The 24,718-nt window shown below is 41.0% G+C and overlaps 1 protein-coding gene across 1 annotated transcript in view; it reads right to left on the reverse strand.

Moving 5' to 3' along the window:
- Positions 1–24,718, reverse strand: part of LOC126279040 (serine/threonine-protein phosphatase 2A 65 kDa regulatory subunit A alpha isoform-like) — a 91,875-nt gene that overhangs the window by 55,123 nt on the left and 12,034 nt on the right. The window contains exons 3-4 of the mRNA XM_049979444.1: positions 19,853–20,072; positions 1,663–1,823 (exon numbers count right to left, since the gene is read on the reverse strand). Of these exons, the coding sequence (XP_049835401.1) occupies positions 1,663–1,823; positions 19,853–20,072 (381 nt within the window). The remainder of the gene's footprint in view (positions 1–1,662; positions 1,824–19,852; positions 20,073–24,718) is intronic.

A 24,718-nucleotide genomic window follows, 5' to 3' on the forward strand; every position in this document is an offset into this window, starting at 1 on the left:
TCAGAGATTGGGGGAGGCACACCAGCCCCTGACAAATCTGCCTGTCACATTAACAAAATATTCATCACATATGGCACAAATTCAATGAAATAGTATCGGCAGCAAAGAGATTTATACCAAACTAACAAGAGACGGAACTGGCCCCCTATGGTATGCAGAACAGGTAAGAACACTGTTGCAGAAGCAACAAAAGAGCATTACAAATTTAAACAAATACAAAATTACAGTTTTCTGAAATTATTTCACCAAAGACGATGAAGTAAATACTCCAGAATTCGAATCAAGAAGTGCTGCCAACATGGGTAACTCAGAAGTAGGGGCCAGAGTGCTGGGGAGCCTCAATGTGGTTTTTAGGCAGTTTTCCACATCTGAATAGGTGAATACTAAGCCAGTAACCACTTCAGTTACACGATTTTCAAACCTTTAGAAAACATTTACACACTCTTACATTGGATAACACTACTACACACATACAAGTGGGATACATAAATTCTTTACCACCAGAAGAGCAAGACTAGAGGGAGGGGGAAGGTTGGGGATGGGAAGGGCACTCAGCCTCCCTCACCCCCCCCCCCCACTAATACTGTCAAATCCAATAACTAATATGCCGACCCCATGAAGATATGGGGAAAAAGCCATAAATTTGCATGTGTGTGTGTAAGAATACGAAAATTGCTTAGATTGTTTGTTTTATGGGTAATCCACTTACATAAGCGTGCAATTACATTGCTGTTCTCCAATACTGTGGACAGCACAAAGGAATATCAATTCCATGGAAAATTCAAAGATCCTGCTGCACACTGTTGAACTTTAAACATAATTATTTTGCTAGTGTAACTGCATTACAAAAGATGTTAAAATGAACTACTTTAAAAAGAAGAGAATCACCAAACACTAAAAAGCAATTTATTTATGTAGACGATACACACATTCACACAGGGTGAAGTGCCAGTACGCAGTGTTACTGCCAAACAACAATGCCAGTCAATGTTTGATTATTGTGCCATTGACTCTACATTCTATACACAATACTTATCATGCAAAGTAGTTTAACACTTTCTGCACCATCATACCACATACGATGGTGAGATTGTGCTAATAATAAGATAAAAGAGTAATATCATCTGGGATCTCAACTGATGTCAACAGATGACACTAGGAAATTCGTCCTTTATACATAACTTTAGCATAAATTGTACGGAATCTTGGAAACTAGTTTGGCAACTGGATTTACACCAACTGAAAACTCACTCATATTCAGGGTTTCCTCCCCATTTGCTCTCCTTAATACAAAAGAAGACAAAAATTCTCTCAAACTAAAATATGTTGAAATTTTTTTGTGGTTTACAATTTGCCGTAACCTAAGTAAGTACTTAATGGTCAAAAACAGGTCACTGCACACATAAAAACTCACAAAACATTTCTTGGCTATTATTTTCATTGATTTGTCTTGTAAAAAAATAGTGTGACAGCCTAACAAAATTGGAATTTCCATTTGGTCTTCAATTCTGCACTAATTTATTGTGTAGTCATGACAATATTTTGTCTGCATATAAGTATTATTTAGTTACAGCTTTCATATTACGAGCATTTTGCAGAAAAAAATTTCTAAGTTGCAAAAAAGGAAATAATTCAAAATATATATGAAGAAAATGAGTGTACCTGTTCATCTTGTGCCAAGTTCACAAACATTGGAATGAGATCACATTTCAAATACTCCACTTCAACCACTCTCGCAAATTCGCCCAATTTGCTAGCAGCCGCTCGTCGTACCATGGGAGTATCATCTTGACACAAGTTACGAAAATGATGGCGTAGATCCGCTGCACAGAAATGAAAAAAGAAATATCACATTTCTATTTTAAAGCTGATGACCCTGTGCTTCCCATAATCTGTAAAAAAATCTAACTAATTAAAAAGGAAGGCAAATTTTGTTACTTAATGCGAATAATTATGCAAAAATATTACATAAATTAAACTTTTGCTTCTGTGTACTCAACAAACTGAGGCTATGTCAAGGCATAGCAAAGTAACACTGAAATATATACCAAATCCAGTTGTTTTCAAGCTGTTACTGATTACGCCTTGCTTTCCAACATTGAACAAAATAATTTTATTAACAACAAAGTTACAATAAATATTTTTACTTAAAGAGAACTTGAGAACTGCAGCATTAAATGCTGTCACACAATTAACAAAAAATTAAACTATCTGTACCACATCATGATCTGTAACAAGACTGTTCAACTAAACCATGGGTTCCCAATAACGCACCAACAGTATTTTTGTACAAATATTTTTAAAAAATTCTTGTTACTCATGTCTGTGGATTTTAAAACACTAACTTTCAAACACTACAGTGATGTGCCTCTGGCCACAAATAGTCAAGTTACTCCTAACCACTAGACTGGAACTGCCTACCTCACTGCTTTTTCTACTGTTTCTCGCATTACCAAAAATAAATAATTCTTATTCATTGCGTATGTATTAGAGTGCTGTAACTGTTTAAACTGAAGGTAATTTATAACAAATTAGCTGCAACCAGTTGCTTTTATAGGTGTTTATTTCTCCATGGTGACATTTCAAGATGTCTAGCATACCATCTTCAGGTGTTAACATTTATTTGTATGTCATGTACATTGTTTCTTTGGTGTTGCGTAGTTTTGCAACAGAAGCTTTAAGACACCTACTGTCAAATACTAGAAGTAAAGAAACATGATGGGTAAATAAATATAAACATATTAAAATAATAAGTGAATATAAATGAATGTACTCTCAAAAACATGTTTTGAGATGTAATTTGTTGGCTTGGTGTGTCAGAAAAGGGGTGCCATTCATATACATGCCTTACCCTAGAAACATTAATGCTATAGTTTTTACTTCATGTGCCAGAAGTGCTGCTGCCACATCATGTGACAAAGCAGCCCACAAAGTATGTGAATCAGGCCCATGGGTCACCAAAGGTTATCTATACCTAAACTAAAATACAATCAATAAAACTAATGAATTATGGGAGAGAGTTTCTGAGCAGCACTAATATTTAGGAGGTGAGATGTTGAGTACTCTTGATAAAAACTATATTTTGGAATTCAAGAAGGAAAGGCAGGTCACTGGGACCACCTCACTACAGGAGGTTCCTACTACTCCTTTTTAACCTTACGGACCGGACCTATTTCTCTATATTGCTCAAAAAGGGATATAATAGTTCCAAAAGCTAAGATAATGTCATCACTAACAAAGATTCCAAGACTTACCAAGCGGGAAAGCGCCGGCAGACAGGCACAATGAACAAAACACACAAACACACACACAGAATTACTAGCTTTCACAACCGATGGTTGCTTCTTCAGGAAGGAGAGGGAAAGACGAAAGGATGTGGGTTTTAAGGGAGAGGGTAAGTTCCAATCCCGGGAGCGGAAAGACTTCCCTTAGGGGGAAAAAAAAAGGACAGGTTTACACTTGCGAGTGCGCGCACACGCGCGCACGCACGCACGCACACACACACACACACACACACACACACACACACACACACACATCTATCTGCACATTTAAAGGCAAAGAGTAAGGGCAGAGATATCAGTCGAGGCGCAAGTACAGAGGCAAAGAAGTTGTTGAAAGACAGGTGAGGTATGAGTGGCGGCAACTTGAAATTAGCGGAGGTTGAGGCCTGGCGGATATCGAGAAGAGAGAATATACTGAAGGGCGAGTTCCCATCTCCGGAGTTCGGATAGGTTGGTGTTGGTGGGAAGTATCAAGATAACTCTGACGGTGTAACACTGTGCCAAGATGTGCTGGCTGTGCACCAAGGCATGTTTAGCCACAGGGTGATCCTCATTACCAACAAACACTGTCTGCCTGTGTCCATTCATGCGAATGGACAGTTTGTTGCTGGTCATTCCCACATAGAAAGCATCACAGTGCAGGCAGGTCAGTTGGTAAATCACGTGGGTGCTTTCACACGTGGCTCTCCCTTTGATCGTGTACACCTTCCGGGTTACAGGACTGGAGTAGGTGGTGGTAGGAGAGTGCATAGGACAGGTTTTACACTGGGGCAGTTGCAAGGGTAGGAGCCAGAGGGTAGGGAAGGTGGTTTGGGGATTTTATAGGGATGAACCAAGAGGTTACGAAGGTTAGGTGGACGACGGAAAGACACTCTTGGTGGAGTGGGGAGGATTTCATGAAGGATGGATCTCATTTCGGGGCAGGATTTTAGGAAGTCGTATCCCTGCTGGAGAGCCACATTCAAGGTCTGATCCAGTCCCGGGAAGTATTCTGTCACAAGTGGGGCACTTTTGGGATTCTTCTGTGAGAGGTTCTGGATTTGAGGGGATGAGGAAGTGGCTCTGGTTATCTGCTTCTGTAACAGGTCGGGAGGGTACTTGTGGGATGCGAAAGCTGTTTTCAGGTTGTTGGTGTAATGGTCGAGGGATTCAGGACTGGAGCAGATTCGTTTGCCACGAAGGCCTAGGCTGTAGGGAAGGGACCGTTTGATATGGAATGGGTGGCAGCTGTCATAATGGAGGTACTGTTGCTTGTTGGTGGGTTTGATGTGGACGGATGTGTGAAGCTGGCCATTGGACAGATGGAGGTCAACGTCTAGGAAAGTGGCATGGGATTTGGGAGTAGGACCAGGTGAATCTGATGGAACCAAAGGAGTTGAGGTTGGAGAGGAAATTCTGTAGTTTGTTCTTCACTGTGAGTCCAGATCATGAAGATGTCGTCAATAAATCTGTACCAAACTTTGGGTTGGCAGGCTTGGGTAACCAAGAAGGCTTCCTCTAAGCGACCCATAAATAGGTTGGCACACGAGGAGGCCATCCTGGTACCATGGCTGTTCCCTTCAATTGTTGGTATGTCTGGCCTTCAAAAGTGAAGTAGTTGTGGGTCAGGATGAAGCTGGCTAAGGTGACGAGGAAAGAGGTTTTAGGTAGGGTGGCAGGTGATCAGCATGAAAGGAAGTGCTCCATTGCAGCGAGGCCCAGGACGTGCGGGATATTCGTGTATAGGGAAGTGGCATCAATGGTTACAAGGATGGTTTTCGGGGGTAACAGACTGGGTACGGATTCCAGGCGTTCGAGAAAGTGGTTGGTGTCTTTGATGAAGGATGGGAGACTGCATGTAATGGGTTGAAGGTGTTGATCCACATAGGCAGAGATACGTTCTGAGGGGGCTTGGTAACCAGCTACAATGGGGCGGCCAGGATGTTTGAGTTTGTGAACTTTAGGAAGTAGGTAGAAGGTAGGAGTGCGAGGTGTCGTTGGGGTCAGGAATTTGATGGAGTCAGGTGAAAGGTTTTGTAGGGGGCCTAAGGTTCTGAGGATTCCTTGAAGCTCCGCCTGGACATCAGGAATGGGATTACCTTGGCAAACTTTGTATGTAGAGTTGTCTGAAAGCTGACGCAGTCCCTCAGCCACATACTCCCGACGATCAAGTACCACGGTCGTAGAACCCTTGTCAGCCGGAAGAATGATGATGGATCGGTCAGCTTTCAGATCACGGATAGCCTGGGCTTCGGCTGTGGTGATGTTGGGAGTAGGATTAAGGTTTTTCAAGAAAGATTGAGAGGCCAAGGCTGGAAGTGAGAAATTCCTGGAAGGTTTGGAGAGGGTGATTTTGAGGAAGAGGAGGTGGGTCCCGCTGTGATGGAGGACGGAACTGTTGCAGGCAGGGTTCAATATGGATAGTGTCTTGGGGAGTTGGATCATTAGGAGTGGGATCAGGATTATTTTTCTTCGTGGCAAAGTGATATTTCCAGCAGAGACTACGAGTGTAGGACAGTAAATCTTTGACAAGGGCAGTTTGGTTGAACCTGGGAGTAGGGCTGAAGGTGAGGCCTTTGGATAGGACAGAGGTTTCGGATTGGGAGAGGGGTTTGGAGGAAAGGTTAAAATTGGGGTGTTGTGGTTCCAGATTGTGTTGACTAGAATTTTGAGGTGTTGGGGGGAGTGGAGCTGGAAGTGGGAGATTGAGTAGATGGGAGAGACTGGGTCTGTGTGCAATGAGAGGAGGTTGAGGTTTGTTGAAAAGGTTGTGGAGGGCGAGTGAATTGCCTTTCCGGAGGTGGGAAACCAGGAGATTGGATAGTTTTTTGAGGTGGAGGGTGGCATGTTGTTCTAATTTGCGGTTGGCCTGTAGGAGGATGCTATGTACAGCCGGTGTGGATGTGGGAGAGGAAAGATTGAGGACTTTGATTTGGGATAGGAGTTGACGGGTGTGTTCATTGGCCAAGTCGATGTATAGGTGAAGGATTAGGCGGGTGAGGGCTATGGATTGTGCTGTTTGGAACTGGTATAAGGACTGATGGAAAGAAGGATTGCAGCCAGAGATGGGAACTTTAAGTGTGAGGCCTTTGGGAGTAATGCCAAATGTCAGACAAGCCTGAGTAAATAAAATATGGGAGCGTAATCTGGCTAGGGTGAAGGCATGTTTGCGAAGGGAATGTAAATAAAATTTAATGGGGTCGTTGTGAGGTTGACATGGTATTAGAAGGTGGAAAGGGTAATATGAGGTTAAAGTGAAAGTAAATAGAAATTTATATAGGGAGAGATAAAGGTGTGAAAAAGGTCGAAAATGTGTTGGTTTGAGATGAGCTATGTTGATCCTGTGCTGAACTTAGGTTGGTGAACAACAATGGGTGCAAAGGTTGCGTAGTTATGTTGTCTCCAGATCACGTTAAAGCGTGGGGAAATTCAAGAAAATTTCGAAAAAAATTTCGTAAAAGTTTCGAAAGAAAAAAAAGTTTCGAAAAAATAATTTCCGAAAAAATAAAATTAGAAAAAAAATTCGAATAAAATCTCGAAAAATGTGTGTGTAAATGTATTCAAAGGACTGGTTGTGTACTGGCAGGTTATGAGAATGAGGTTAACAATTGTTTAATGAAGAGATAATAACGTGTTAACCTGTGGGAAGCTGCTAAAAAATGATCGGTTATGTGCGAAAAACGGGAATGGAAATAAAACGAAAATTGTTGGAAATAACTGAGATGGTTGTTTAATGCCTGAAAGTAACTGAAGCTGTGAAATAGTATTCACGAGTTTACACGAAATGTTTGTAAACTTGGAACAGTGGATTTTATAGCAGCGATTATGTTGAAAGTGTTAAAAATTTTTAGGTTATGGTTTGGAAGTAAATTACATATTATTGAGTATAATTAGGCAGGATAAAATGTATGGTAGATTACGGAAAAAAGGAAGATGAATACAAAGTGAAACTACTTGTACAAACGAAAAGAGAAAATAAGATGATAGAGAAGATTTCGAAATTCAACAGAGACAATAACAAACATAATTGTTGGGTTCAAATTAATGTTGATGTAAATAAAATAGAAAGAAACTTCCACATGGGAAAAATATATTAAAAACAAAGATTCCAAGACTTACCAAGCGGGAAAGTGCCGGCAGACAGGCACAATGAACAAACACACACACACACACACACACACACACACACACACACACACACACACACACACACACACACACACACACACACACACACACACACACACAGAATTACTAGCTTTTGCAACCGATGGTTGCTTCTTCAGGAAGGAGAGGGAAAGACTTAAGGATGTGGGTTTCAAGGGAGAGGGTAAGGAGTCATTCCAATCCCGGAAGCGGAAAGACTTCATTTAGGGGGAAAAAAAGGACAGATGCACACTCGAGCACGCGCGCACGCGCACGCACACGCACACACACACACATCCGCACACACACACACACATCCGCACATACACAGACACAAGCAGACATATTTAAAGGCAAAGAGTACGGGCAGAGACGTCAGTCGAGGCAGAAGTACAGAGGCAAAGAAGTTGTTGAAAGACAGGTGAGGTATGAGCGGCGGCAACTTGAAATTAGCGGAGGTTGAGGCCTGGCGGATATCGAGAAGAGAGGATATACTGAAGGGCGAGTTCCCATCTCCGGAGTTCGGATAGGTTGGTGTTGGTGGGAAGTATCCAGATAACTCTGACGGTGTAACACTGTGCCAAGATGTGCTGGCCGTACACCAAGGCATGTTTAACCACAGGGTGATCAAAGGGAGAGCCACGCGTGAAAGCTCTCACGTGATTTACCAACTGACCTGCCTGCACTGTGACGCTTTCTATGTGGGAATGACCAGCAACAAACTGTCCATTCACATGAATGGACACAGGCAGACAGTGTTTGTTGGCAATGAGTATCACCCTGTGGCTAAACATGCCTTGATGCACGGCCAGCACATCTTGGCACAGTGTTACACCGTCCGAGTTATCTGGATACTTCCCACCAACACCAACCTATCCGAACTCTGGAGATGGGAACTCGCCCTTCAGTATATCCTCTCTTCTCGATATCCGCCAAGCCTCAACCTCCGCTAATTTCAAGTTGCCGCCGCTTATACCTCACCTGTCTTTCAACAACTTCTTTGCCTCTGTATATCCGCCTCGACTGATATCTCTGCCCTTACTCTTTGCCTTTAAATATGTCTGCTTGTGTCTGTGTATGTGCGGATGGATGTGTGTGGGCGCTCGCGAGTATATACCTATCCTTTTTTCCCCTTAAGGTAAGTCTTTCCGCTCCCGGGATTGGAATGACTCCGTACCCTCTCCCTTAAAACCCACATCCTTTCAACTTTCCTTTTCCTTCCCTCTTTCCTGACAAAGCAGCCGCCGGTTGCAAAAGCTCCAGATTCTGTGTGTGTGTTTTATTCATTGTGCCTATCTACCGGCGCTTTCCCACTTGGTAAGTCTTGGAATCTTTGTATATATATATTAAAAACAAAGATTCCAAGACTTACCAAGCGGGAAAGCGCCGGCAGACAGGCACATGAACAAAACACACAAACACACACACAGAATTACGAGCTTTCGCAACTGGCAGTTGCTTCGTCAGGAAAGAGGGAAGGAGAGAGAAAAATGAAAGGATGTAGGTTTTAAGGGAGAGGGTAAGGAGTCATTCCAATCCCGGGAGCGGAAAGACTTCCCTTAGGGGAAAAAATGGACAGGTGTACACTCGAATACCCACACACACATATCCATCCGCACATACACAGACACAAACAGACATATTAAAGGCAAAGAGTAAGGGCAGAGATGTCAGTCGAGGCGGAAGTACAGAGGCAAAGAAGTTGTTGAAAGACAGGTGAGGTATGAGCGGCGGCAACTTGAAATTAGCGGAGGTTGAGGCCTGGCGGATATCGAGAAGAGAGGATATACTGAAGGGCGAGTTCCCATCTCCGGAGTTCGGATAGGTTGGTGTTGGTGGGAAGTATCCAGATAACTCTGACGGTGTAACACTGTGCCAAGATGTGCTGGCCGTACACCAAGGCATGTTTAACCACAGGGTGATCAAAGGGAGAGCCACGCGTGAAAGCTCTCACGTGATTTACCAACTGACCTGCCTGCACTGTGACGCTTTCTATGTGGGAATGACCAGCAACAAACTGTCCATTCACATGAATGGACACAGGCAGACAGTGTTTGTTGGCAATGAGTATCACCCTGTGGCTAAACATGCCTTGATGCACGGCCAGCACATCTTGGCACAGTGTTACACCGTCCGAGTTATCTGGATACTTCCCACCAACACCAACCTATCCGAACTCTGGAGATGGGAACTCGCCCTTCAGTATATCCTCTCTTCTCGATATCCGCCAAGCCTCAACCTCCGCTAATTTCAAGTTGCCGCCGCTTATACCTCACCTGTCTTTCAACAACTTCTTTGCCTCTGTATATCCGCCTCGACTGATATCTCTGCCCTTACTCTTTGCCTTTAAATATGTCTGCTTGTGTCTGTGTATGTGCGGATGGATGTGTGTGGGCGCTCGCGAGTATATACCTATCCTTTTTTCCCCTTAAGGTAAGTCTTTCCGCTCCCGGGATTGGAATGACTCCGTACCCTCTCCCTTAAAACCCACATCCTTTCAACTTTCCTTTTCCTTCCCTCTTTCCTGACAAAGCAGCCGCCGGTTGCAAAAGCTCCAGATTCTGTGTGTGTGTTTTATTCATTGTGCCTATCTACCGGCGCTTTCCCACTTGGTAAGTCTTGGAATCTTTGTATATATATATTAAAAACAAAGATTCCAAGACTTACCAAGCGGGAAAGCGCCGGCAGACAGGCACATGAACAAAACACACAAACACACACACAGAATTACGAGCTTTCGCAACTGGCAGTTGCTTCGTCAGGAAAGAGGGAAGGAGAGAGAAAAATGAAAGGATGTAGGTTTTAAGGGAGAGGGTAAGGAGTCATTCCAATCCCGGGAGCGGAAAGACTTCCCTTAGGGGAAAAAATGGACAGGTGTACACTCGAATACCCACACACACATATCCATCCGCACATACACAGACACAAACAGACATATTAAAGGCAAAGAGTAAGGGCAGAGATGTCAGTCGAGGCGGAAGTACAGAGGCAAAGAAGTTGTTGAAAGACAGGTGAGGTATGAGCGGCGGCAACTTGAAATTAGCGGAGGTTGAGGCCTGGCGGGTATCGAGAAGAGAGGATATACTGAAGGGCGAGTTCCCATCTCCGGAGTTCGGATAGGTTGGTGTTGGTGGGAAGTATCCAGATAACTCGGATGGTGTAACACTGTGCCAAGATGTGCTGGCCGTGCATCAAGGCATGTTTAGCCACAGGGTGATCCTCATTACCAACAAACACTGTTTGCCTGTGTCCATTCATGCGAATGGACAGTTTGTTGCTGGTCATTCCCACATAGAAAGCATCACGGTGCAGGCAGGTCAGTTGGTAAATCACGTGGGTGCTTTCACATGTGGCTCTCCCTTTGATCGTGTACACCTTCCGGGTTACAGGATTGGAGTAGGTGGTGGTGGGAGGGTGCATAGGACAGGTTTTACACCGGGGGCGGTTGCAAGGGTAGGAGCCAGAGGGTAGGGGAGGTGGTTTGGGGATTTCATATATATATATATATATATATATATAATTGTTGGGTTCAAATTAATGAAGTCCAAATTTCCTTTATCTCGTTTTCACAGTCCTTACACAGAAGGGACATTTGTGGCAGTGGAACCGTTCTGCTGCCAGTCGCAAATGTCTGACCTCTAAATTTTGTCAATGGTGTTACCCAAAAGAACAATGTCTTCCCTACTCCAGGCATGCAGCACCTCTGTAAAATCACATGTTGATTGACCCTACAGGTAACAAATCTAGCAGCATCCCTCATAATTCTTTCACGGTTTTCCTTTAATCTGACAAGCTGGGGATACCAAACATACTAGCAGTATTCAAAAATGGGTCACACTATACAAGGTGGTCTTTATTCACGAGCTACACTTTACTGAAAATCTTCCATTATACTAAAGACTAACATTCGCCTTGCCTACTACCACCCTTATGTGCTTTCATACCATTTCCTATCACTCTGCAATGTTATGTACAGACATTTAATTGCAGTTATACAGCACATCTAAAAGTGTACGGTCTTGCTGTGGCAGCAGGTGTGAGCATTTTGGTGCCTGAATGTGTGTACTTTTTAGAAAAAGAGTAAAAACTCAAAAGCTAGATGAAATACTGTATCCTGTTAAGAGTTTCTATATGGCACACATCAGTCAGCCATAGGCGAGCGGTTGCCTTTAATTTATTTAATGTATTACACTTCTAATATTGTATATGAACATTACACAATTGTTTTTCCTACTCACCTGCATTAACTTACATTTTTCTACACTTAAATCAAGCTGCCATTCATCACAGCAAATAGAAATTCTATTTCATCCTATGTCCTTTTACAGTTGAAGTCATGAATGATTGCAGCCGAATTTAGGCTTGTTCTGCACACCTACATCATATATTCACCAATAGCCCATGAGCATTCAGTAGTGTTGCAAGCAAGAGAGAGAATTTGCAGGATATACACTTTCTTCAAGTGGAAAACCTGCACATGCCTGTACCACAAATGTCGCTTGGAACAGTCAACTATGCAGTCCCTGCCTCGACATGCACGAACCACCATCGTTCATGTATCTGGCAACTGTCATCCAATGATGATAATTTCCTGTTTACTACATCGTCATCAGCAGTCACACATTGCTTTTCATCTGTCAGATAATCTATGTTTATAGATAACAATAGCAGTCCTATCCCAGTTCCCTGTGGCACTCCCGACTATACCCTGGTGTCTTATACATGCTTTCCATTGAGGACAACATACTGAGTTCTATTACTTAAGAAGTCTTAAAGCTACTCACATACCTGGGCAACTATTCTGTATGCTCAGACCTTTGATAAGCGTCTGCAGTGGGGCACCACCTCCCAATATCAGTGATATGAAATCAAATGAGCATGTGAGAACTGTGATTGGGAAGGCAAATGGTCGACTTCAATTTATTGGGGGAAGTTTAGTAAAGAGTGGTTCACCAGTAAAGGAGACCACATACAGGCCACTGATGCGAGCTATTCTCGAGCACTGCTCAAGAATTTGGGATCCATACCAGATCGGATTGAAGGTAGACATCGAATCAATTCAGAGGTGGGCTGCTAGATTTGTTACTGGTAGCTTTGAACAACATGTAAATGTTAGGTTACGAAGATCGGTGATGCTTTGGGAACTCAAAAGCGAATTTTTGGATGGAATGAGACATTCTTTTCCAGAAACACTGTTGAGAAAATTTAAAGAACTGGTACTTGAAGCTAAATACCGAACGATTCTACTGCTGCCAATGTACATTGTGCCTGACGATCATGAACACAAGATTCGAGAAATTAAGGCTCATACAGAGGCATATAGACAATCGTTTTTCCCTGGCTCTATTTGCGAGTAGAACAGAAAAGAAAATGAGAAGTAGTGGTATCGGGTACCCTCTGCCACACACCATACGGTGGCTTGTGGAGTATCTATGTAGGTGTAGATGCAGACCAGGCATGCCTATTTTCATATCCACCATATGAGAGAGTGTACAACATTAAAACAATGATATGACTATACGATCCTCATGCACGGATGATCTTTTTAAAAACAAAATATAAAACTCCATCTTTGGGTTTGCTGTCATATTGCCACACCAGACTGGATACAAGCATTTGATCTGCTTAGTGATTTTACGTAGTACCAGAATTTCCTCAGGTTCTGAGAAAGATCCGACAGGTGCACCAACTGGCAGATGACAGCAAGTGTGTAGGCCAATCACACATTAAAAGCCTAATGGAAAAAATGGGTGATTTGCATTTTTCTTCACATTTGCTTTTAGTGGTTTGTGAACTCAGTATTTGAAGGGATAATTACAAAATAATTGCAACTTTCATAGTCCCTTCTGTTAATTTTTGCTATGATCCCACAACCAAAAATTTAGCTCCTAAATGGAAATTACTGGTCTGCAGATGTACAAATTCAATGACACCCAACACATCTGTACTTCCTATCTCTTCTATTTTTGCTTAAAATGTTTTGAATTGAAAATGATTGATGTGCACATAGGGATTAACAACAGATTAATTGGGTCTTACCAGACGACACGCAGCATGTAAACAATAACTGTTCACAATGTACCCATAGTCACTGGTCAGCGTGGTATCTAGCATACAAAAGTGCTGAGAGTTTGGAACAAAAATGAGTATAAAGCATTCAATAACACACATGCTCAAAAACTCAACCAGCATGATTACCTGATATGTGCTATGTTTAGCTGCCGTTACAATGTGTAACATCAACACAATCCCAACTCTGTGTCATAAATGTTGTTTACTGATGAAGTGACATTTAGTGAAAATGGGATCTTTAATTCCAAAAGTAATATCTGCTGGGGTGCTGAAAATCCTCAAACTTCATGTGAACATGGACATCAGGAAAAACGGCATTACTGAGGACTACTACACTCTACCTAAACGCTCATAATTATTATGTTCTTTAGAGATGTTTAAGCAGAGCTGCTCTAATAATTTCCAACCCAAGTGCACCTAATCATTTGGCTAGAGCAAGACAGCTCCAGCACAGGGTGTCTTTCTGGTAAGAAACTGCCTAAACGTGGAAAAACAGCTGAAAGCAAGGGAAAACTACAGCCATAATTTTTCCTCGGGGCAGATAGCTCTACTATATGATTAAATGAAAATGGCAACATCTTTGGTAAAATATTCTAAAATTTCTTGCTCACTTAACCGTTGTCACATATTTGTAGCATAATTACAGCAATCTTCAAAACCTAAGAAGTATTCACATTGCAAAACCTAAGAAGTATTCACACAAAACTTTCAACAATGTGAGCACACAATGGTCCAGTCAGTTGCGACATCTGTTCTTATGTTTGGTGCTGCTTCTTTCGAGGTAATTCTAGAAATTGACAATAGAAGGTAGCATTTATCAAGAGACAGATAGCGAGACTTTCACACATTGTTTTTATAAAAAATGAATCCAGTTTTCATGCGGTAGGTGGTTCGTGTGTGAAGGAAATACTTGGGTATGGGTTTTTGAACACCGCCCTGCGGCCCAAGTTATTTTCTGGCTTGGTTGCCAATGTGTTACCATTAGTAACTTAACTGTGAGGATAATGAAAGAAGAAAAGCTTTTGAAAAATTATGCAAAAATTAATTACATTTACAATTCATTACTCTTACTAGCACAGAAGTTTTGTTGTAAGAAGTTTAGAGAAACAATATTTTGAGGTAATATTTACATGAACATTCAATTTTACAAATTGTAAGTGCATGAACAAGGTGTGTGTAAGGACAATTTTAGCAGCAAAAAGAAATGAACTTTAAATGGTGAAGACCGTCAAACCTTGTGGCATAAGAGGGTCATAGAACATTCAAATCTCATGCAGCATACTTGCTCTGTAGGTGGCTTTTGTGGACTAATCCTGACGGTGTTTCCTCACTTGACAGTCAACAAGTATAGATATCAAACGGTTTGTCTTGACTTCCACGACACCAATGTTGTATGTTGTAAAAAGGCATAATTTACACACTGCATCGTATGCAACCACAATTTTCAAATAGGTAGGACACACTGTATCAAAGATGATGATCTCTACTAGGATACATATTTCAGGGTGTATATGTGAACAAGGAAAAAAAATTCCCCGATTTCCCAGTTAAAAACACTTTTCACCAGGTGAAGATACACTCTTTCCAGAATACTTTCTCTCGGAACCATAAAACTTATCAATCCTTTGAATGGGTAAGGATTTATACACTGACTTAGAACTTCCCAACACTTTAGAAAATGAACACCCCCCCCCCCCCCCCCCCAAAAAAAAAAAGAAAACCACCCACACCACACAACGCATTTTGGAAAGATCTTTGATATGCAGCAGCACGTACACTGCAAATTTTCATATTGCAAAAGTATATATTTGAACAGAAAACACAGCTGAAATAGACACTGTGCTTCAGTAAGCCAATCATAGCTGATGTCACGTGATCTCGACAGCTGATGATAGCAGATATTCAGTGCAAACGACACGTGACACAATCAGCCAATAGCAAGCAACATCACTGTTCAGTAGTGGGAACACATAAATAGGAAATGTTAAGGGTTTAAATTAATATACATTGTGTAGCTACAAGAAAAGCTAAGCTTTCACATATAATACAGATCTTTTTTTGCACACGTTACACTTTTAATACACATCACACAAATGTGCCAGTAAAATTTTAAACAACACAAATGCCTGGGCTCTAAATTCTTCTAAGTGGTTGGCCCTCAGGGTGCTAAGCTTTAAATGATAAACATTCTGTGATTTAAGAAATTCAAAGCACATTCGCACATGTAACATAATTCATCTTGCATAAAATGAAATTTACCTTGGAAACAACATTTTTCAACCACTATTCATAATATTTTTCCGTGACCTCTTAGAATTTGCTTCAGCAGTTGTCAGAGCGCCAGAAAATGGCGTTACTGCGCATGCGCAGCTATGACAATGTAGGAAGCCCACATGTTCATAACTATATAGCATTAAGAGATCTCACATCATGTCATAAATGAAACAGAGCACCAGCGGGTACTCCAAGAGCATCGGAATTTCGCAAACCAGACCAAAATACATAATTCGACTGAAAGTGCACAGTCGTATGTCCAGATTTGCAAAGTAGGCCCCAACCTGATACTATGGTTTTTGGGATGCAAGTTTTCTTGGAGCACCAGTACTGTATAATCTAATGTTTGATTCTTTATTATGGCATAACACCAGATGTGCCAGGAGAGAAAAACGGGCATTTGCAAGCCAGCAAACAGTTGACAATAGTCAAATCTGTGGAATGAAATACTTTGTTTCAAATAAATTGACTGCCTCCGCAGAAAAGATTGGTAAATGCCTAATTTCTTTAGCAAATTGGCAAAAATAACTTCGGTGTTCTGCAATGCAATTAATGCCTGACTGTCAAAAACTTGGAAATAAATTAAATCAGTGAACTACAACTAATAAGCCTCCCATAAGTGTGTGATTGTATTGTAATTCACTTGCTAGCACTCTGCCACAGAAATCCATTTTGTTTTCATTTGATGTGAGAGTTGTATACAAAAAAGGAACAGCAAAAATCACTAAATCTAAACATGGGTCACGTGGAGACTATTACATGGAGACTACACCCTCTCCACTGCAACACACTGCTTTGTGCGTGTGCGAAACTGGCAGCTTGTATTTGCCAGAAGAATTTTTCTGGTTAGTGTTTGGCTACTTGTTGCTACTGCTGATAAAGCTAAGATCCGTACTTCAAGTAGCCGTAAGTGGGAACAGGTACTGCTCATACACGATTCAACTGCGTATGCACACGAGCTCGCTGGAAACTGCTCAAATGGATCTAATGTAAACCGTTGTGATGTCACTGTCATTGGAAGCAGTTTGTTGTTATGATGGATCACCATTTGACACAACTATCTCTCGTCATACTCCGAGATAAGCACCAATGTATTCAGTATCTGCTCCTTGCCATTCAAAGTAGTACAGCACCGTCCACTGAACCCTAGCAACCTTCTAAGTTGAATACCCTAGGTTAATTAAGCTTTTTTACATTTATATTTTTAAAAAGAAGGTAAGCTCAGAAATTGGAGGATGGTAACAGGACACCATCTAAAACAGGACCCTACCTAGTAAGGCACACCAGTAGAAAAACCAACTTTCAGATTTTTGACTTTCTTCTTTACAGCACCAATATGTGCAATTACTGATTTAGCAATAATAACTAAATACAAAGTGTCTCACGAAAGACCCTTGAGAGGGTGCTCGCGTGTTGTGTGTCATGGCCTCCAGCTACAGACAAAACATCCGCTACTACACCCACACCCGACTGACACTAATCTGCCAGTAGTCGACCACGTGTGCACTTCCTGAGTTAAACATAAACAACATGGCCATTTGATTAATCTAAGCTTACCTTATTTCCAGTATGTGCTAAAAATGATGTAAGAGCAACATCACATCTCCTGAACACATTAGCAAACACAAACAATTTCCGCTGTAGTCTGGGAAATGACTAGCCAAACACTGGCTTCCAACTCTTCAAGCACATGGGAATTGGTTGCATACACCTTGTCATTTAACATTCTCCAAGGATAAAAATCACATGGATTTAGATCTGGAGTATGAGGTGGTCAGTCAACTATCCTATCATCAAAAACAGTTTGTATTACAATCTTAGAAGTTTTGGTCATGTGTCATCTTGCATTGTTCTCCAGGACATAATTGTACATTTTTTCGTTAGATGTTAGTTCTCGCAAAAAAAAAAAAAAAAAAAAAAAAAAAAAAAAAAAAAAAAAAAAAAAAAGGATACAGTATATTGTTTACTTACCTGTCAGAATTTAATGTTTCATAAAAAGAGATTGGTCCAATAACATGTCTTGCACTATTTGCATACCGCACTCATTTTCACATTATGCAGAGGTTGTTTATGAATTCATGAGGATTTTTGGAGCTCCAACATCGATTGGTTTGAGAATTTACATACCCTGACAAATGCAACCACACTTCATCAGAAAAAAAAAGCATCCCGGGTTCAACTTCCCCATTGTGCACAGACTGCAACAGCCAGTTGCAACAACTATGTCAAGCAACAGTAACCGAGTTCCTCAGTTGATCCAGTACTGTTGTTTTGTACGGTTTCAATTTCAGTCTGTGCACAACTCCATGAGCAGATGCTCTTGACACACCAGCCTGAAGTGCCAAATGGCGCACAGATTTTTAACTTCTTTCCGAAGCCTCCCCTAGTTCATATAATTAATTTTCAGTTAAAACAAGTTCGTAAGCCTTCACTTCTGCAACACAGATCAAGTCTCTTGAAATTTCCTCATTAATCTGTATTTCGTCCAATCATTGGCAAAACGAACATCGAGAAATTTTCATACGAATTCACGCAGATATTCCACATATGATTTCTGTTTTTGCATAGTCCAACACAAAAAACACGTTGGTCCTTTGTTTATACCATACCGAATGGAAACTCAACAGGAACCTCAAAACATCCCAACATTCAGTGCAAGTGCACCAGGTATTTCTGCCTGAGGACGGGACCCAGCGACATACGACCAAGGAATGACCTGGACTTGGTGCAGCTGCAATAATAATGTCTATCAACAATATTTAAAGCAATTAAATTTGACCAAAAACTCAAAAGGAAACACCAGTACACCCAGTAGCACAGGGTAGAGGGTACACACGAACTATTGGTGTCCGAGAACTATGCACAGCGACAAGCGGCACACACACAGGCAACAGCAAGAAAACGCACTGAGCATCCCATGGATCCCTACCAGGAGTCTTTCGTGAGACACCCTGTATGTCGAGTTAAATTCAATGGTTACATTTTGCACAAAAATTTTCTGCATCATTAAAAATTTCAGGCTTAGGTTGTTATTGAATCACAATGAAAATTGGCATTTTCTCAGTTTCACAATAGCTCAATCGTCCATCTGAAGAAATGGTACATTTTGCAGTTTTCATTACTCAGTCAGATTTTTCCCTTTACATCATCTCTTAGAATAGTGAGTTCTGCCGTAACAGTACATGTGCCAACAATAATTTGTTTTTGACTTAGCCAAGAAATAACTTCACCTGCATGAGTGATCAAACACCCGATGAGCAACTAGTCATACTACTACTACTGTACTACTGAAGTCTGCATCACTACATCTCTCTGAACCTTCTACTGCTCATATATCAACAATAAACAAGGGTCTAATCAATTTCATCCACAATGTGTAAGTTTTCGTTTTAACTTCATGATGTCCTCAGAGATAGCAGAATCTAGTGATCTTTAAGAAAACTTTTCTGACAGGTGAGATCAAGCTATGTTCCAACCATCAGTGCTCCAATTGCTTAACACAAATGGAAATTACTCTTCTCAGTACTTCCAACTACTGGTTTCAAATATTGTAATCCCATCAATGATCTGAAATAAGATTTGCATTCTTCAAAATCGAACAGATTCAATAAATTTATTTTGTATGCTTTTGGACATTTTTATTGGAATATAATCAAAATGTAGCATTTTAAAAATTATAAGTTGTATGATGTGCTTTCAAATTTATCTTGAAATTGGATTCCAAGATTTGCAGTATCCTGTTTATCATGACATAACTTAGAGATCACCACAATGAATGATAAGTTTTGATATGTGAGAATGAGTGTCCTTTACTTGTCTTGAATCCTGCACATTAAAAATGAATGGAACAATTGTTCCAAAATATTTCACTTTGGTTGAGACTGTATGAACTTGCACACTTCTGGTATTATTTTAATATTCTTATTTTTGGCATATTACCTGCACGCACATTTTAACAATTCAGTTTTTTTTTTCCAAAATTAAAATCCCCCATGTTAAGTGAAATACAAGGACACGTTTCGAAACATTACCAAAAAATTTCTGCCTGATGATGTGTTACCTCCACCTGTTAAATTAGTGAAGACTGGACAAATTACCTTTGACTACAGCAGAAACTCGTGGATAGCACACACTGAATAGTCCACAAGCCGATGTCCGTGATGTAAACCAATCACCAGAAGCTAATCTCTGAACTAGGGGAACAAAATGTGCTTCAAGATCCTGTGGGCTGTGCTGCGATGATATAGCCCTCAGAGATTCAACAGCTTTGTCGCGCACAACTGTTTCTTCTACAGTAGCCAGGTTCTCCAATGGTGGCTGTGGAAAGAGAGAGAAAAAAGGAAAGGAATGGACAAACAAAAAGGAAACGTCTGTCACATGGAACTGACATCACACTTTAAAAATTAAATCCTCCTGACATCAGTTTTTAACAAAAATAAATGATGTAGGCTTTAAAAACAAAATTACAAGAAGATATAAAAATAGCATTCTAACTGTGAAGATATTACATTAACACCATTCCTGTGCAAACAACATGCACATTAGAAGACTACTTATAGGAAAAGAACTGACAGTAGGGTGGATCTGAAAAATGTAGCTGTATTACAAACACGAAAAGGATGGTCTTATTAATATCAAAAAATTAATTTCTAATCAGGTGATTCTATGATCAGACAGAAAATCTGACCCATAAAATGGATGACAAATCAGTACTGATATGGTAAAGACAAAGGAGAATCTATGTGAAAACATTGGAAATCATAGCAAAACAAATGTAAGAATGTAATCCTTCAGGCCCTCCTGACAATCTGTTTACATCTTGAGGTGTCAGGTGTTCTGCCAAATATGTGTCATACATGCACAATATCAACGTAACTCCTCATTTTCATCAGACCTGACACTGCTATTTGTCCCCCTTCATAGTGGGTTCTCGTCACTCTAGGGTCCACTCCATTACACCTGTCCTGAGATGTTCCATTTACGATCAGTGTGTGCGGTCACAAGACGGCGCTCCAATTTTCGGTGCGGTATGCCTGGTGCTCTGTTTGAGGTTCATTCCCCATGTTCGCAGTCTCAGCTATAAAATAAAGTATGTTGTTTTGCTGTTATATGGCTAAGTTTAAAAAGCAACCAATGCCAGAGCCAGAGGTATGTCACTGCTTTTATCTGAAAGCTAAGACACCCTACAGGAAGGAAGTAGAAGCAGCCAAGCAGGCATACAATGACAGGTTCATTTCTGAAGTCTGCAACCCGTGCAAAGCAGTCTGGGAACTGGTTAATGAACGGACTCTGTCCTTTTAAATGCCTACAGCCCTGATTATTATCAGAAATATTTTATTGGTGTTGGGAATAATGTAGCCCAAGTAGCAGATTTAGAAACTGATATTACAAGCAATATAAGCATCAGCAATAGTTGCACTTGACCAGGGGGTAGAAAGTACTCCTACAGGGCATAGCGAAAATTCTGGAAGATTTTGAACACTCTGGTAGTGCACTTATATGTAAGGTATGTAATGAGCTGCTCCAAAGGATACTGTATCTGATGTTGAGGAACCTTTGGTTGCTGTCATTAATGGATGCCTTTAGCAAAAGTGATTGAAACTATAATGAAATACCAACTTATATTTTTACCAAGATAGCCTCTTCCTGGATAACCAACATGGATTTAGAAGAGCGAAATCTACATTTACTGCAATGCTTGATGTAATAACAAAAATAATGGAAGCATTTGAAGAAAAGAACTGCACGGCTTTAATTCTTCTTGTATTTGATTGCATCTCTCATAAGACATTGTCGGAAAAATAAACATCTGATGGTATAAACGGATTCATTTTTGAGACACTATTACCTTATCTACGAGACAGACGGTGGAGTGTTCGTATCCAAATAGTGATGTCTCACGAGATGGCACGTTAACACAGTATACTGCAGAGCTTTGTACTTGGCCTTCTACTCTTTTTAATGCTTGCTAATGACTTAAGCTGTCATGGTTCTACTCTGCTCTTTGCAGAAGATACAACGTTAATGACTAAGGTTAAAAATTCAACGAAGGCACTGAAGGACACAAATTTTGTTTGAGGCAGCCAAAAACTGGTTCAAAGAAAATTTAATGAAATCTGATCAAGATAAAACCCAGAAAATATTATACAAACTTTGTGATAGTGGACCCACAGATAATATTTACATCATCAAACTCCAGGAAATTATAAAGTACAACAAGTTGACGTGGACTGAACACACTGCACATGTGTGTTCTAATCTATCAAGAGTAATTTATCCCCTCAGGAAACACAAATCACAATATATTATGCAGTGTTCCACAGACATCATATATGGACTGCTGCTGTGGGAGCATACTACTGGAAGTAAACACATTGTTCCTATGCAAGAAGGCTGTAAAAATAAATCAGGGTTCCCATAAGTACCCCCAAGGGAAATTCCCTGATTTGCAGACTAGTTTTAGAATATTTCACTGACAAATTTTGAGATCTGAAGGGTACGTAAAGACGTTAACTTGACATCCGTCTTTGCAGCTATGGTACAAGAACCAGTAGTGCCAAACAAGGAAATATCCAAATGAAACTTGCAAGCAGGGGGCATTTCCTAATGTGAATAAAAATCTTAAGTACTAAAATCAACATTTTTGTAATGAACTGTTTTTTTTTTTTTTTTTTTTTTTTTTTTTTTTTTTTTTTTTTTTTTTAATGGAGAAAGCAGGCTAGATGGTATGTGTGTTTCATTAATACCATCGATGTTATTTCATTTCAATAAAACAAAACACATATGGGGACAAAAATATGTATTTCCTTGGAGTAGCAATACAGATTTAAAATACCTTCACTGATTCCAGAAATAACGTCAGAAAAAATAGGCCTCTTGAAGTGTATAAGGTGGGAAGAATTGTGTAAACCAACAATATAGGTGATTGCCAATAAAATGTTGGTTCTGATATATTTATTACTGTCAGTTATTATTCACTGTGTTACATCTATTATTTTACACGTATTATGTGATTTTTCTTTCGAGCAATACGAGTGCATAGGGTACAAACTGCCAGCAACTGCCACAATTTTCTTCTTATCGTCCACAATTTCTAATATATAAACTACTTCTGAAGTGCGAAAACGTACTAGAATCAATAAACTGTCTATAAAATGCCACACCATGCAACGTTCTTGCAGTGACACAGAGACAGTTTCTGAAATACATCGCCCTTAGCCTCTGGCCTGGCAAGGAGCACTGAATGCCTGGGTCCATGGATAAACCACGAAAATCCGCTGCATTATGCCACGCACACACACACACATTTGGATCGAATTTGTTTTGGTTTAGAGTGCCAAAAACAACTTGGGTCATATGGACCCAAGTAATAACTATAGAACATGAAGACAGAGAGGAGTTATAAATGACAATATGTTAGTCCCAACTGATGTAAGAGAAGACAGCTAAAAACAGGCATGTGGAGAAAGGGCTAAAAAAAGACACCATACAGAAACAAAGGTCCAAAACTAAAAATTAAACAGCCTTTACCATATTGCTGTGGCGTATAAAAAGTAAAAAAGGTCGACAGAACACGTGTCATTTGCTAAAATGGCTGATAACTCAGATGGCAAACCCAAGCGGGAATGTTAACAGTTAAAAAATGGGCATTCCGCCAGGAAGTGACATAGTTAAAACTTGCACACAGTGTGTACAAACCGGTGGGGTAGCACCACTTATCAAGTGATTATGGCTAAAAAGGCAGTGCCCAATACGCAGCCTAGTTAAAATGACCTCCTCCAGGCAGGACAGCTGAGAGCTCATCTGAGCCACTGGGAGAATATGCTGGAGCTTATTCCCGTGAAGGGAGGACCATTGGCGATGCCAAAGGGACACCACCTCCTGACAGACGGCAACACAGTAATCATAGGAGGGAATATAGGAACTAGCGGGCTGAGGTACGAGGACTGCTGCCTTGGCAGCAGTGTCCGCAACCTCGCTTCCTGGCACACCATGACCAAGAATCCACAGAAACACCACGCTGGCTCCACAAAGAGTGAGCAAGTGACAGTTTTCCTGGAACCATTGCACTAAGGGATGCAGTGTACAGTGAACATAGACTTTGAAGGGTGCTGAGTGAGTCTGAGCAGAGGACACAATCGAAAAGGCCAAGTCACTTATGTACTCCTTGGCCTGATACAGGGCGAAGAGCTTGGCGGTAAGTACTTAGCAGTGTGCTGGAAGCTGCCAAGGGATCGGTACAAACAGAGGAGGGTGGTTCGATCGGCACACCAGGAAGTACCATTTAAGACAAGTAGGACACTGAGGAACCGCGTACAGGTAGCTGCTATGTGAGATATATGGGAGGACCAAGACAGCTTCGTATCGAGCATGAGCCCTACGAATATCGTAGTTTCAACAAACAGAAGGGAAACAGGTCCAAGATGTGAAGATGGTGGGAGAAACCAATGGTGTGGAGAGAAATTCAAGCAGAGGTTTTCTCAGTGGAAAAGCGAAAGCCACTGTCGATGTTCCAGGAGTAAAGACAATCAAGACATTGCTGAAGACACTGCTCAGTGAGACAGGTCCGTAAAGAATTGCAATAGGTGGCAAAATCGTCAACAAGGGTAACCAGAAATGCCCAGTGGGAGACAGGCCATTATAGGGTTAATGGCGATAGAAGAGAGGATAGAGGATGAAGCTCAGGATAGAACCCAAAGGCACACAGTTTTCCTCAATAAAGGTGTCCAACAAAGCCCTATGTGTAAGGAGGATGGAGGACACCAGTTCTCCAGAATGTGTCTTAGGCCTTCTCCAAACTAAAAACACTGCCACAGTCTGGGATTTCCGCACAAAACTATTCATGACATGGGTGGACAAAGTAAAGAGATGGTCAACTGCAGAACGCGCACTCAAAATCCACACTGTGCATTCGTCAGTTAATTGCGAGACTCGAGCCACAATACCAGACAGGCATGAATCAT

The sequence above is a fragment of the Schistocerca gregaria genome, chromosome 6 (assembly GCF_023897955.1).
Source record: "Schistocerca gregaria isolate iqSchGreg1 chromosome 6, iqSchGreg1.2, whole genome shotgun sequence".
NCBI classification, from domain to species: Eukaryota; Metazoa; Arthropoda; class Insecta; order Orthoptera; family Acrididae; genus Schistocerca; species Schistocerca gregaria.